The 13,674-nt window shown below is 44.0% G+C and overlaps 1 protein-coding gene across 2 annotated transcripts in view; it reads right to left on the bottom strand.

Annotated features, from left to right (window-relative positions):
* XPNPEP1 (X-prolyl aminopeptidase 1) overlaps nucleotides 1-13,580 on the bottom strand; it is a 29,586-nt gene extending 16,006 nt beyond the window's left edge. The window contains exons 1-8 of one of the 2 annotated variants that reach the window (XM_019617810.1): nucleotides 13,562-13,580; nucleotides 13,248-13,336; nucleotides 10,598-10,728; nucleotides 5,113-5,176; nucleotides 3,426-3,530; nucleotides 3,070-3,162; nucleotides 2,019-2,162; nucleotides 1,545-1,640 (exon numbers count right to left, since the gene is read on the bottom strand). In XM_019617810.1, the coding sequence (XP_019473355.1) occupies nucleotides 1,545-1,640; nucleotides 2,019-2,162; nucleotides 3,070-3,162; nucleotides 3,426-3,530; nucleotides 5,113-5,176; nucleotides 10,598-10,714 (619 nt within the window). In that variant the 5' untranslated portion in view covers nucleotides 10,715-10,728; nucleotides 13,248-13,336; nucleotides 13,562-13,580. Of the gene's footprint in view, nucleotides 1-1,544; nucleotides 1,641-2,018; nucleotides 2,163-3,069; nucleotides 3,163-3,425; nucleotides 3,531-5,112; nucleotides 5,177-10,597; nucleotides 10,729-13,247; nucleotides 13,438-13,561 lie in introns of those variants that run through there. The other variant, XM_003208150.4, reaches the window with a different exon arrangement.
* Between the last annotated feature and the right edge of the window lie 94 nt (nucleotides 13,581-13,674).

Raw genomic sequence — 13,674 nt, forward strand, 5'->3', positions numbered from 1 at the left:
AAAAAATGCATGTCCTAAATCACAACCCGGACTGCATTCATTGAACTGTGCAAATTCTGCCATGAAAGTAAAAATAGAGTTAGATTCTCCCCAGGGAAGGAGTAGGTCACTTTAAAGCAGGAAAGAGCCACAAAGAACTCTTTACTGTAAGGGTAAAAACTTCCTTGCTCAGTCGATTCCCAATGCAGTAAGGAGGCAATAGACTCCTTTGTAGGCCTCTCTTTGTCCCCAGAAAGTTGTCTGGAGTTTAATACAGGAAATTGAATTAAATAAAATTAAAGAGACCTTTCCATTCCTCCCCCAGCTTAGGACAAGAAATTAACGAGGCACGTGGCAGTACGTTTCTCTCATGACCTCCTGTGGTCCATCTTAAAAACCCTTGGTTCATAACCAAGCTTAGCTTTGCTGGAGTTATTTAATCTGAAACCACCTCAGGGCATCAATTTATCATTAATTTAATTGGAGATGCACCTGAAAACAGGACAGACAATCTCTGCTCACACAAGCATCCCCAGAGAGGAGTCATATTCACCACTCCCATAAGTATTTCTTTCATTAAACAAACCCTGTGCTCAGCGTCCCAGATCCAGGAGAGCCCACAGACCTCCACAAGCTGGCTTCTAGTGACAGTGACTTCGTGTTTGCAGTACTGGAACTAGGAACATGCCATTTTTATTTTTACTTTGTCAGATTAGACATGAAGTACATACATTAGCACCACACATCCTGCCAGGACTATGTTCCCACTACATCAGTCTGCACACTGGGATGCACAAAGGATACACAAATCCAGTAACAAGAGTCACAGGGGAATCACTGCTGTTTCTGGACATGTACCCTTCCTATGTATTGGGCTGGGAGCCACAATGTAACCTGGAGTCTCAAACACAGAGGGGACCCTCTAATAGGACCCTTGGATCCTGAGCTGAAGTGATCTGGAAACAAAGGTTGACCTCTGACATTCACTTTAACCAAAGCATTTGCTAAACTCTGGAGAGGTAGAGATGGATGTAAAAATTTGTGAGAATTAGAAAGATGACTGTGAATGCTGTATACCCCATCCCTGTTTTATGTAAACAAAGCCACATGTTGCACTGCTTTGTTTGTAGCACAGCCCCCAGCACAGAAAACAGACTCCATTTTCCCATAGGATGAGGCAGCATGAAGATATTTTAGAGTCAGAAAATCTCACAGGTTTTGGTGGGGTTTTTTTTGTTGTTGTTGTTTGTTTTTTTTTAGGCTGCCTCAGGCTTATATTACAACATTCCCTCCTCCCAGGCTGTTACTCAAAGTTGGTGATTTGCTACATTTCCTAGGCCAAAAATGTATTCAGGAGTTGTACTGGTGTAAAAAGGCAATGAGCAAATGTACAGATTTATCATTTATGACCTCATTTCTTAATTACACTTATAGAAGTTAACCTAGTTAACCTCTTCCAAACACGTAGGCTGACATAAATGCCTCTCACTCTGTCAGGGTTCTACCTTTCTAAGGCAGGGAGGGAATTTAATAGGAAGAACCAAAAGGAAAATGCAAAGACTTACATGCTACTTCATCCAGAGCTGTTACTACAAACCATAGGACTTTCCTCTCAGCCATTTTTGAACGAAGGGCTACGATTTTATCTCTCCAGCTGACCCCTGCAAAACACAATGTGAAAGGCTACAGTCACCAACTTTACTGGAGATAAGGACAGAAACACAAATGCGCTGGATTCTGGAGATATTCAAAGCACGCTGTTTTGCTTCAGTCCTGCCTCATAACCTGGTACAAACTATCTCAAACAACTTGCTCTCTCCAGATATCCATACATTTGTTTAGAAGTCATCCAGCTTCTAGCAAGTAGTCACATGAACTTTCAAAGACAAAAGGGTCATTAGTCCAACCACTTTCTCAGCTTAACTACAGTGGATCATACTAGATTCCAGTAGAGTTTTTCTCACTATTTTGTAAGACAAAAATCAAAAGGAGACAGGGCAATAAAAATAGCCCCGCCTATCGGGAGTAAAGTTTCTCACCTGTGTAACTCAGGTCTAGCATGATGAGAGGCTTACAGGGCCGCTGAGGACGGTCTGTCCAGATTGTATCAATCAAGTTTTCTTTGACAGGCACAAGATCGTGGCCAGCACTTCTCAAGACTTTGGACATCCTCTTCCACTGGTCTACCAAAGGGAAAAGACTTAAAGAGTGTTTGTTTCAAAGAATGCAGACCAGTTGAACAACAGTCCCATTAACTGGGAGTGAGCTTGGGAATCTCCTTTCTTTCTAGGCTTCCCTCCCTCCCTCCCTTTCCCATAAGAGGCAAAAGAAAAACTATTTTAATCATAATTTCACAAATGCAGCCAGAAGCAGATACAGAATCTTGCAGCCCAGGAGTTTCACGCTACTGCTGAAGAACTGCCAAGCTGAGAGGCAGAAGACACCATAAGAAGCCACCTCAGAGAACAATATGACCATCTCCTCTACTCCTGCGCAGAATCACGTTAGATCTAAGCTAGATGAGAGACACTGCTATGAGTCTGATTCTCTGCTCATCTGAACCAAGGAAAGATCTCCCCAGTGAACTTTCAACCGGGCTGCATGTTCCAAAGCATGAATATACAAATACTTGTTCATCTGATACAATTGGCACCTCTCCACAAATGTGTTTCCTACAGAGAAAACTGCAGAGATGCTGAGAATCACCAGGCAGAAGGAGCAGAGTGAGGTCTGCTTTGGCGTTCTGGCTTATATACTGGCCAACGCAAGCCTCTTTGTGCTGAAGTGCCTGTGACAAGCCCAGAGAAAAGGAGATGGACTGAGATGCTACTTTGCAGATAAGGTCACTGTAAGTCCATTGTAAATCCAGAGTTATGCAGTCAATGCACTGCTGCAAAGCTCTCACAATACATGCCTAAAACCAAAATCCAACATATTTTGCATAATGGTTTAACTCACCACCTCCCCATTTAGGCTGAAACACAGCAAAATTAAGCAGTATATCATCAGCAGCAACAGAACAGCTTAGCCAGAGAAGCAAGGAAGTAAAATTAACAGCCCGGCCCAGTTATGAAATGAAGTAAAACCAACCAGCTGGAATTATGAAAGGGTCCACTCCCACCTTCGAGCCTTCTGGGAGGACGCTCACCAGCCAGTCTTCCTGAGTTGGTGTATCTTTCAGACCTCCATTGATTAAAAGAAAAAAAAAAAAGAAAAAACTTCAAATAAGGCATCACACTACCCAAAAAGTCAAGTCCAGACTTCTCCTAATGCACGTCTAGATCAGTGTGCAAGAAGAGTCACAGGATCCTAAGGCAGGAGCAGGATCTGAGAGTATATCTAAGATGTCTCGCGTGATGGGGTACCCATGGTACAACCTATGTTGTACCATGGACAAAGCGCCCAAGCAGCCTGCACTTGTTCTCTGTTCCCATCCTCCTACATACCCATTTTCATGAGTGTCCAGTTGTTATCCATTTGATTTGCTGCCTGCAGGAAGTAGCGTCCATCTGTCCACATGGCTGCATGCTGTTCAGTTACAATGGCAGTACCTAGGCAGGAAGGCAGAAACATGAGGGTATTTAGAGGTCAGAAGCCACTGTAAAAAGACACAGACATTAGTGAGCATGTTTGAAAAAAGCCTAAATTCCCCTTAAAAGCAACTTGGCTCACTGTTCAGAAGTCCTGTTTCAGTGGAGACATTCACCACTTCCCCTATACTACGACCTTCAAAATCCTACCACAGACAGTGCATACAGCTATGCAGCCTAATGAACTGCTTCAGATACATTCAACTTAGGCATATATCATCCAGTGCAACTGGGTAAATGAGGCTTTCCCAATCTTCTATAACAGAGAATGTGATCTCCACCTGCCTGTTGTCACACTAACATATACCATGCATCCTAACTCCATCCCATCTTCTTACAGGGAGGAAGCTGTGCTCTGGTAACTCACAAGAAAAAGGTGTTACTAGGCTAGCAGAAGTAGGTATCACTTCCAGATGTCAGCTGTATCCCTTTCCCAAATGTTACAGCTTTAGCAGAGATGGTTGAACTGCAACAATGAACATAAACTTCTGCTGGTTTCAGTATTTGTCCTATTTCACTAACTCCAGATGGAGGGATGCAGACAGACAGACAGGAACTGAAGCCCTAATTAGCAGAGTAGAGTCTCCAAATAAAAATTTTTTGTCTTCTTACTAACCTCTGCCCTCTGAAACCCCATTTCAAGATGCTTCAGCATAAAAATATATGAAACAGAAGTGTTTTCCATCAAGTGAGTTTAAAAGGTGAACTCCTGGATAATACTTCGCTCATTCGCTGCAAGCTAGGCTGGAAACACAGACCTTCCAAGTACATAATAAGGGCCCAAAATAGAGAGAAAGATTAAGGAGAGGCCATAGGGAAGGCATGAAATTAACATAGGATTATCCATTAGCATCAGCCTGCAGCCCTGAATTTACAAGCTTCCAAATGAGGTCCCTGAGCAGTACATAGGAACTGATACACGGACCCTCCAAACACATATGCAGCAGTACTAACTAAGCCGATTTACAACTGGGGGGAAAAACACCTCAACAGATTAAAGCGACTTTCCAACAATCACAAAGCAAAGAAAGTAACATAGCTGAAGGTACAGCTAGGGTAAAAACTAGGTCTCTTGACACAGACCTATCCTAGAGCCAAGAAAACATCCTGTCTCAGCAAGATAAGTAAACTTTTCCACAGCGCTCAGTTTCCAAATACAACATTTTGGCCCTGTCCTTCTTTAAACAAAAGGGCTAGCTAAAATCCATCTACTACTCACCCAACCCAAATGGGCAATGTAAAAATCTGTTCATGCTGCCTTCTCATCAAAAGAAATGAACATAGAGTTCATAGTTAACAGGATTTTACTTTGTGGGAGGTTCATTCAGGGGTCAAACATTTTCTGAAAACTTCTTATTGCACAGATATTACATAATTCCAGTGGGCAGCCAAGACATTATTCTGCAGATGCTGAAGTGAGAGGAGACCATCCAAACAAGCTGGATAGGTTTCCTTTCCCATTGTGCCTCTATGCCATGAATGAGACTATTTCTTTACAGGGGAATTCTGTAGGTTAGCAAGAACCCAAGTTCTGGAAAAGTACCTGCAGAGCCATCAAAGCCAGAGATGAATGCCCGTCTGCAATCACACGGTGCAATGTACTCGCTCTGGAAAACAAAAGAGGCAGAAATTATTTATAGCAACACGGAAAAAAATAAATCAGCTGATGACAAAATACTCTGATAAGCTTTTTTTTTTTTTTCTCCTAAAGGGCGACACAGACAGAAATTAGTTAAAAATGCCTGAGCTCTACTCCACTGGAACATTTAATCATCTGTGATTATACTGTATTTACATCCAACTGGTTTGGGGGTTTTAGTGCATTTTTTTTGTTGGTGGTTTTTAAGCTGCAGCACTTTTCTCCCATAAATGTCTGTAAACACTGAAGTGCTTCAGAGTTTGCAGATGTTTACTTCACACTCAGCCTCCCCTTTAGGCAACAAACAAATGCTGCCTTTGAAGCTGCAATGTGAAAGGAAGAGAAACAAGAAGCATCCCTTGATCTTGAGACCATAGTAATCAGCACATAAAATCTGCAAAATTCACTATCTTCAATGAAGTCCCCTCACTAGAATTTAACAGAATTCCTTTAAGACTTTGTTTTCCACAATGATGATACTGGGGAAAAAAAAAGAAAACATCTAGGTGATAAAACTATGAAAACTTTAAGCCCTTAGGACCTTTCATAATTAAGATGCCGAACCTCTCACTTCTAACCCTACCTACTCAAACCCCAACTACACCAGAAACTAAGGCTTCCTGGGTGAGTGGGAATCAAAGACTACTAGTCCATCCTCATCCCAAGCCCATCACAAACACACCTCTGCAGGCACTTTTACTGGCAGCATTACGAGGAGTCTGAGAACACGCAGATACCTGCCAGTGACAGAAACGTACCTTGAAATGGCCACACAACATTTGTATGGGATTCCACTCTGGCAAGTTTGGAGGTCAGAACTGCTGAGCAGGCCTGTTCATTAACTAGCACAACTCAGCAAATCAGCTTAATCCAGGCTGACAGAACTCACGTTCAAACTGCAAAACCCCTGGATTTGTACCTTACAAATGGTCTGAAACCAAAGTGGATTCCTGAGCCCGGAAAGCTGCTCTCCCCCCAGCTGTGGGGAGAGAAACACTTTGGGAAATGAGCTGAGAAACCACAGCCCAATTCTCAGGAGGTTTTAGTTCCTGCTGTGATAGATATTGCATTTCTTGGTCTCTGGATATAACTATTTTTAATTCATCTGCTCATTAGATAATATTCCCTTCAAATCTGCTCCTCTTCACTGTTCTCCTAAAGAAAAGAGAGGATTCAAAAGAACAGAACTGAGAAGCACAAACTGCAGTTTTTCTCAATCACTAGCAGCCAATATTTGATTTTTGTCTCCAATCACCCCAACGTTAAAAACCCTGCAGAACTGCCATGTCTCTTCTCTCCTAGGAGGAGTTACCACCACTCTCCACTAACCTGCCGAAACAGAGTCTTAGAAAAGCAAAACCCACGGCCCAAAAGAGGGTCTTGCTTAGTAGGTTTTTGCTCTTGACTGCCCGACAAGAACCCTGGGATTACACACAAGAAATCCCCTATTTTATCTCACTACTAATAGGAAGAAAGAAACAGGGCAGTATCAAACTACAAGTGCCTTCAGCTCTGCGGCAGTCCCACTCCCTGTGCCTCTTCCTGTTCAGCCCCACAGCCCCCAACAGGCTGTCATACACACGCAGCAGCTGCTGGGATCGGAAGAGCCACAACATCCCTCAGGCTGAGATGATGCCCTCCATGCATCTCTAGGTGATGAGGCAACTCAACCAGTGCACCACTAACCCTCCTCAAAAGAACAAGGGAGACATCAGTAGGCAGAGGACAAAGCAGTTCCAGGAAGACAGTCTGGCATTTGCCAGTTCCCACAGGCATCCCTCTCCCAGCAGCAGAACAGGGTGATGCTGGACTGGAGAATAACCTTTCATTTCAAAACTTCCTAGCAACTATTCACCCTGTGGACCTCTACAACTCCTCCTTCTCAGCTGGGGTATCAACTCTAAGGGTCCAACACCTGCATGAAACGCTGGAAATTTCCCACTGTGCATCATATCATGAGGATTTCTAAAAACAGACCAGTGATTTATCTTCCTTTTCTCTTAACCAACACAGCAGAGAGAGATTACAGGTTGGTTTGCTTGTCAATCAGTTTTAGATCTGCTAAAAGTTGTTTAAACTAAAGACTTTGATTGAATGGGAAACATCTCATGCTGTTTCATTCACACACAAACCCAGAGAGTTTTAAGAGTTTACAATGAAGCGGATGGGGTTTAGGAGGGCTTATGGGGGATATGGAGGGGAAGAGGGTTCATTTATCTGTCAGTTTGAATTCCTGCACTCCCACCTGTTCTGTTCCATGCAGCAACCCCCACTGTGCAAAGATGAGCCCATACTTTGCACAAGCTAAAATTACAAGGGGAACACCTGTGTATGCCACACAAAGTACAGGCCATAGCAAGGTATTTCCCCAGGGCTTGCCTTGCAGCTCCCATGGCCTTCATCCTGGCCTTTCTCAGGCTTTTTGTGGCTGCTCTCCCCCATGCCTGTCAGTCCCAAACATGCGGACAAAATGGGGGCTGCATCAAAGAGGCCCTCAACCAAGCCAGGAAGAACCCAAAGAAACGAGTAGTGCTTATCACCAGTCTGCATGGCTGTTCTTAACATCTAAAAACTTATTCTGCTCAGGGTATTCTAATGTCAACCAAGAATAGCAATGAAAACTGCAGTTCACTGGCCTTAGTGCTACCACACCAATGCCATTAAAGAACACGTGCTGCTGTGTGCTTGGAGAGACCTCAATATTTACTGCCAAAAACCTAACTGCATCAATAAGATCTGGAACAGGTCAGTACAACCTGTGCACAAACCATATCCTCTTTGGCTTTACAGCTCTGCTGATCCCTCAGCTAATAACATGTGTTTTAGAGAAGCAGAAGATTGCATCTCTGCCAATCCAAACACAGTGACCTGAGCTGGGCAGGTAACTCCTTGATGTGGAAGATCAGCCAGATGTGACCAAATTTGTTTTCACTGAGTCAAGACCCGAGGTGTGGAAGCCAGACCCAAGTTAGCTGTGACTGGCTCAAAATCCGAGCTTCAATATAAACATCATTCTCTCCCACTAAGGAGAAAGTTCTTCCAATCTCTGAATATCCTTACATGGAAGACTCCAGATTCAATGTCAATTGGATAATTCAACATAAAAATGGATACTGCATTTACAACTGCAACACCCCAAAAGCTTAGACAAGTGTTCTTAGCAGAGCCACAAAGAAAATAAGTGCCTCATTCCCAAAAGCATGGCATTTCATCCCTTCACACTCCTTTGACAATTCAAGCACAATACTCACAAAAGCAAGCAGGATTTTTTGTACGGACTTCAGCCCACTTTTGGTTCTTCTTTCTCAACAGCCTTTGGATCATCCAAACTTACAAGGAAACACTTTCTTCTAACTTAATACCAGCACCAAAATTAAAAAAAAAACAACCAAAGGAGCCAAGATTAAGTGCTGGCTACAAAAGCCACAAACCCAAGGTATTAGAAGCCTTGGGTAAGCCAGAAACAGAGCCAGCTGTGTGTGAGAAGCTCTGCAGGTCCTTCATCTCCTTACACAACTAAGCATGGAAACCAGAGGAAAGAGCTGGTGGCAAGCCTCCAGGCAGCAATATAGCCTAAGCCTTTTGGCACTGGCTGGAAAACCAGTATTAAAAGCATCACAAAAGCCTGAAGCTCAAACATTTCCAGTGACACTGGTTACAAAGAAAAGTTAGTCAGCAAGTTGTAGCATCAGTCCAATTCAGGAATTGGAAACCAAAAAGGGAATGTTTCCCCTGGGCTAAAACCAGTGTCAATACCACAGGAGGGAAATCCCTTTGTTGATCTCTTTGTTGATATGGATCCCTGGGTAGCATCAACAACAGCTGAGAGAGGCAAAGGCAGGAAGTAACTCAGGCTACAGGGGGGAAAAGGCTCATGCTCAGGTATCATTAACCTACAGTCTTCTGAGTCATGAAAAGAGCTGGCTAAGAACACACTCTTCAGGCCTGTAAAGTTCCTATTTGCATACAGGAAACAAAGTCTTGCTTAGAACACACAAAAGCTGCAAATCTCAGCTCATCCCAAGATATCTGGAATCAGTAAAGCTGTTCTGGGATTACCAGGTTTCCACCTATGCCTAAATCTGCAGCTATTCCCAAACCTCACAGACAGAATCCTGCACTAGCCAGTCAAGAGGCACCAAAATCAGCAGCTTTTAGTAATCATTTCCATTTAGATAGATTCATTCTCCAAAGAAACCTGATCAACTTGCCCAGCAGGAAATAGCAACACGGGGTTCTCTACTTAACTGCATTCTGTCAAGGAAAAAGAGAGCAACAGAAAAACCCAGAAGTCCTGAGGGTCACATTCTTCAACTCACATGACAGCACTTAACATCTAGTGAAATGAAACCAGAGTTATATATGGACAGAGGCAGCTTGAGGCAGGAATGTAGCAGACAATAGCAGCTGCACAAAGCGCCTTCCCTCTACCTGCCCAAGTTTGGTCTCCATAATAGGAAACATGATGCTGCACATACGCTCCCAGGGCACAGGCAAGTCTGGACCCAGCACACCTCAGTGCCAAGTCGAGGGCAAAGGTTCTGACTGAGTTGCATTTTGCTCTAGTACACCCTAGGGTAAAAGAGAGCTTTGGATGTGAGCCAGAAAAGCTTCATGTCTTTTGTTTCCTGAAAATGGCTGAGCAGGAAAAAAGGCCTTAGCTGTTCTTAGGTCTCCAAACAGAACAGACGTGAGTAAGACTAGCAAACAAACAGGCTAGGGAGATAAAAAGCAGGTCATTAACTTAAAAATAATGTCACGGACTACACGATTCAAGAAAAACAGTGGAAGCAGCATACAAAACAGCTGCCACCATGGGTTACCATGTTGAGCCACACTTCGTGTCTTTAGCACACAGAACTGTCGGATGCAGACCAGACTCCAAAGGAAAGTGTCATTGTGACATTCTTTTTTCCTGCCTCTCCCAAGGCTTCTCTGCATAGGATCTGATGAGCTTTATCATAAAGCAGCAAATTCCAGCAAGAACTGGATCTAGCAAAGGGAAAGCTCTGCGACCACCAGATATAGAGAATGTCTTAGTTGGGAGGTGCTAATGGGGAAACTAAAGCCCAGATAATGCTTTTTCCTCCTCACATAAATCCATACTTTCCACCAGTCAGGATGGGGACAGCAAGTGCTCTGGCAAGCTCTCTTTTCTCCCTGGAGACAATATGATGAGAAATTGCTGGTGGAATATCCAGGCTGATTTGTTACAAGAACATAAAAACTTCAGTCTCTTGAATAGATTCCAGAAACCTTTTCCAACACAATAGTTCTCAAGTTACTCAGGCTGTTACACTAGAACCATGAAAGTCAGTGAATGAAGGATGATTTTTGTTATCCCTGGCAAGAAAAAGTAAAATCATTCCCATAATTCATGCATCCATACCTGGTGGGCATCTCCGGAGGGCACTATGTAGGCTTGTACAGGCTCCTGGACATACCTAGGACTCTTCATGACCTGCCGCAACTGCTTCAGCAGTTCTGTTGTAATTTTTGGACTCATCTTCCCACCTGAAACTAAAACAAAGCACAAAATTTCAGAGCTTCTTCAGCCATCTCAGACCACTCACACACATGCGCTGAAGGCAATAACCACTAAAAACTCCAGAAACTCCCTTTGAGGACAACAGTGCCAGCATCACCCCTCTCAGACAGAATTTCTGCTATGTTGCCAACTTCACTCACATCCCTTGAAAATGAGTCTTCAGTCAGAGCCCAGTGAGTCAAAACCTGGTCTGCCCTGTTAAGGCTCTTTACAATCTGGTGAAAGATAGGCTTGCCAAGCTTAACACACATGCCACCCCTTCATGGCACCAGGAACCCTAACAGCACAGATACACCTAACAGCTTGAGGAGCCCTGTGACAGCCAAGGAATGTCCTAGCATGTGATGCTGAAGGTCCCAAATCCCCATATATCAGAAGTAACCCCACACACAGGAAGAAACTTAGAGTCTGGGGGTAGAAATATTGTGACTGACATGCCACAGGAGCACACACTGTTGGGAGAGCAGGCCATACATTCTGGGGTCTCAGAAATGGACCAGTTAAGAAAGCATTTTTAAAACTTTCACCATAGCCCAGGATTTCATACTGGACTGAGGATCAGAAGAAATCTGTTCCCAAGGACAGAAGAATTTCACTGGGTGCCTTCACCTCTGGGCTGCAGGCCAGCTCACACAGCAGGAACACATATGTAATAGGAGGAATGGCCCACTGAGCTCCTACAAGTGACTGCAAGGGGACTTAAGGCAGCTTAAAGGAATCTTCTCTAAAGACCTTTGTCAAAAATCCCACAGAATTTAGCTGGGACCCAGCAGGCAGGAATGGGGCACAGGTGGATGGAAGGGAAAACAAGGACACAGGTCAATCACAACCCCTTGCTGTGATTCTGCATTAGATGTGTCTTTGGTGAGGCAAGGAATGTCAACCTCTCCATTTGTTACCCAAAAATTACAAGTAGCTGAAGCCTGCTGCAAGCATCACGCAGAGATGCAGGAAAGATGCAGGAAACCATGCTGCTGTGCTGGCAAGCACGAAGGCTGCAGTGGCAGGCACCTGCTCACTGCAGAGGATGTGCAAGCTGTGCAGGAGGCTTGGCCTGAACGTCTATGAAGATTAAGTAACTTGAACATCTTCAGAGATTGTCTCCATTTTCTTCACTCACGTCTCCCTGTCAGTGCCTAAGAAAGCAAAAATCCCCTTCCCAGTCCTCTACCCATTTCTTTCTCATTGTTAAGTACAGACTGGGATCTTGTAACTTTAATGCTACCACATTCCAGGGCAAGGTGAATAAGCTCATAAGTTCCCTGAATGCCATGCTAGGCAGTATTTTATTCTGATCAGTTTGTTTAACAACTCACTTCACAGCTATGTCCTCAAACAGATTATAAATGGCAGAAGCAAACAGTATGCAGGTCTCAAATACTTTTTACTTACCCATGCTCTTACTCTATTTACGCCTCAGTAGCTACCAAAAGCCCTAAGAAACATTATGGTCCTGTGCCAAAACACAATAAGGTACAGTCTCTGCCCCGTAATGTTTTGTCATCTAAACAGGAAGGCTGCCTCTATTCCACAGAACCACAGAAAGGCAATGTGATTTGACAAAGGCTACACAGCAATGCTGTGACCAAGCCAAGAACTGAATCAAAATCTGCTGCTTTCAGGTGTAAGGATCTCAACCTGCGTCCACCATTTACACCTCTCAGCACAACAGGTTCTCAGCACATCAGATATGTGAGACAACCCAGCTGACCACAGGTACTGTATTTCAAAATGCAGAGCACAAGAAGCAAATAAAGATCAAAAGTCACCATTCTCTACAGCATCAAATTGATAACTTGACCACAATGCTTTCATTGGGATTAGATTATAGCTCAGATTTATTACCCAGACAAATTTTTGTATTTTATTTTTGCAGTTTGCAAGCTACTCTTTACTGTACTGTGATGGTTTTTGTCTGTCCTCTGTAACAAGTTCCTGTAACATTCTACAACTCTGCTGTTGATTTATGTTCAGAGAGAGAAAAAACACAGAGATGAAAGAGCAACAAGGACACAGCTTTCTTTCTAGACCTGTGCTTTGACCCCAGGAGACAGGAAGTCTCATTTGAATAGCAAGGAATGAGAAGGCTTTGCTTTTTAATAAAGCCCCTTGCTGACAAGCCACGATTTTGTTATCAAGTAAAAGTGATTCTCTCAATAAGGAAAAAAAAAAAATTAAAAAGCATTCTTGCTGTTGAAAGATTCACTTGCAATGCTAAAACACAACTAACCTAGATCAGCAATGAAAACCATACTAAAAAGCTATTTTCCCTGAGATCTTTGCTTGTCACTTACTCTGGTCCTCCTATAAAATTTAGCAAGTGGTCTTTCCTCTCATAGCCATAATTATTGCTCTGCTTGAAGTTAACATAGCTTCTCTATCATTATTTAACCATTTCAGCAGCTAAAACCAAGCAGAGCTAAGTTAAGGTCGCAGGGCACTGTCTCATTCCCTGCCATACCTTTCCAAAGGTACCAGACCACCCTGTTACCTGCCCACGCTGCTCCCCACGTCCGGACTCCTCTCGCCTCCCCTCACACCAAACACCATTCGGTAATTTGCTCGGCCTTAGAAACGTGCCTGAGAAAGCAAAGGGCAGAAGTGAAACGCAGCACAACCTTCGCCCCCCATAAAGCGCTCTCATCCCCGGCACCGAGCCGAAAACGCGCTGCCCTTCGTGATTAAATCCTCTGTGTTTTTACACCGGTTTGTTTCTGCAACCGCTCCTCGTTTTACGGAGGAGAACGCTAAGGCCGAGCAGCAGCAATGCAGCAGGCCGTGGTACACGACCTATGTACTACACACCAACCAGCCCTCGGGGCACAGGCCGGCTCCAAGTAGAGATGCGGGACCCGCGCCCTGCCTCCACAGGCCGTGGCTGACAGACGGGGCCCGGCGAGCGCGGTTAAGGGGCCGCG

Source organism: Meleagris gallopavo, chromosome 8 (assembly GCF_000146605.3).
Source record: "Meleagris gallopavo isolate NT-WF06-2002-E0010 breed Aviagen turkey brand Nicholas breeding stock chromosome 8, Turkey_5.1, whole genome shotgun sequence".
NCBI classification, from domain to species: Eukaryota; Metazoa; Chordata; class Aves; order Galliformes; family Phasianidae; genus Meleagris; species Meleagris gallopavo.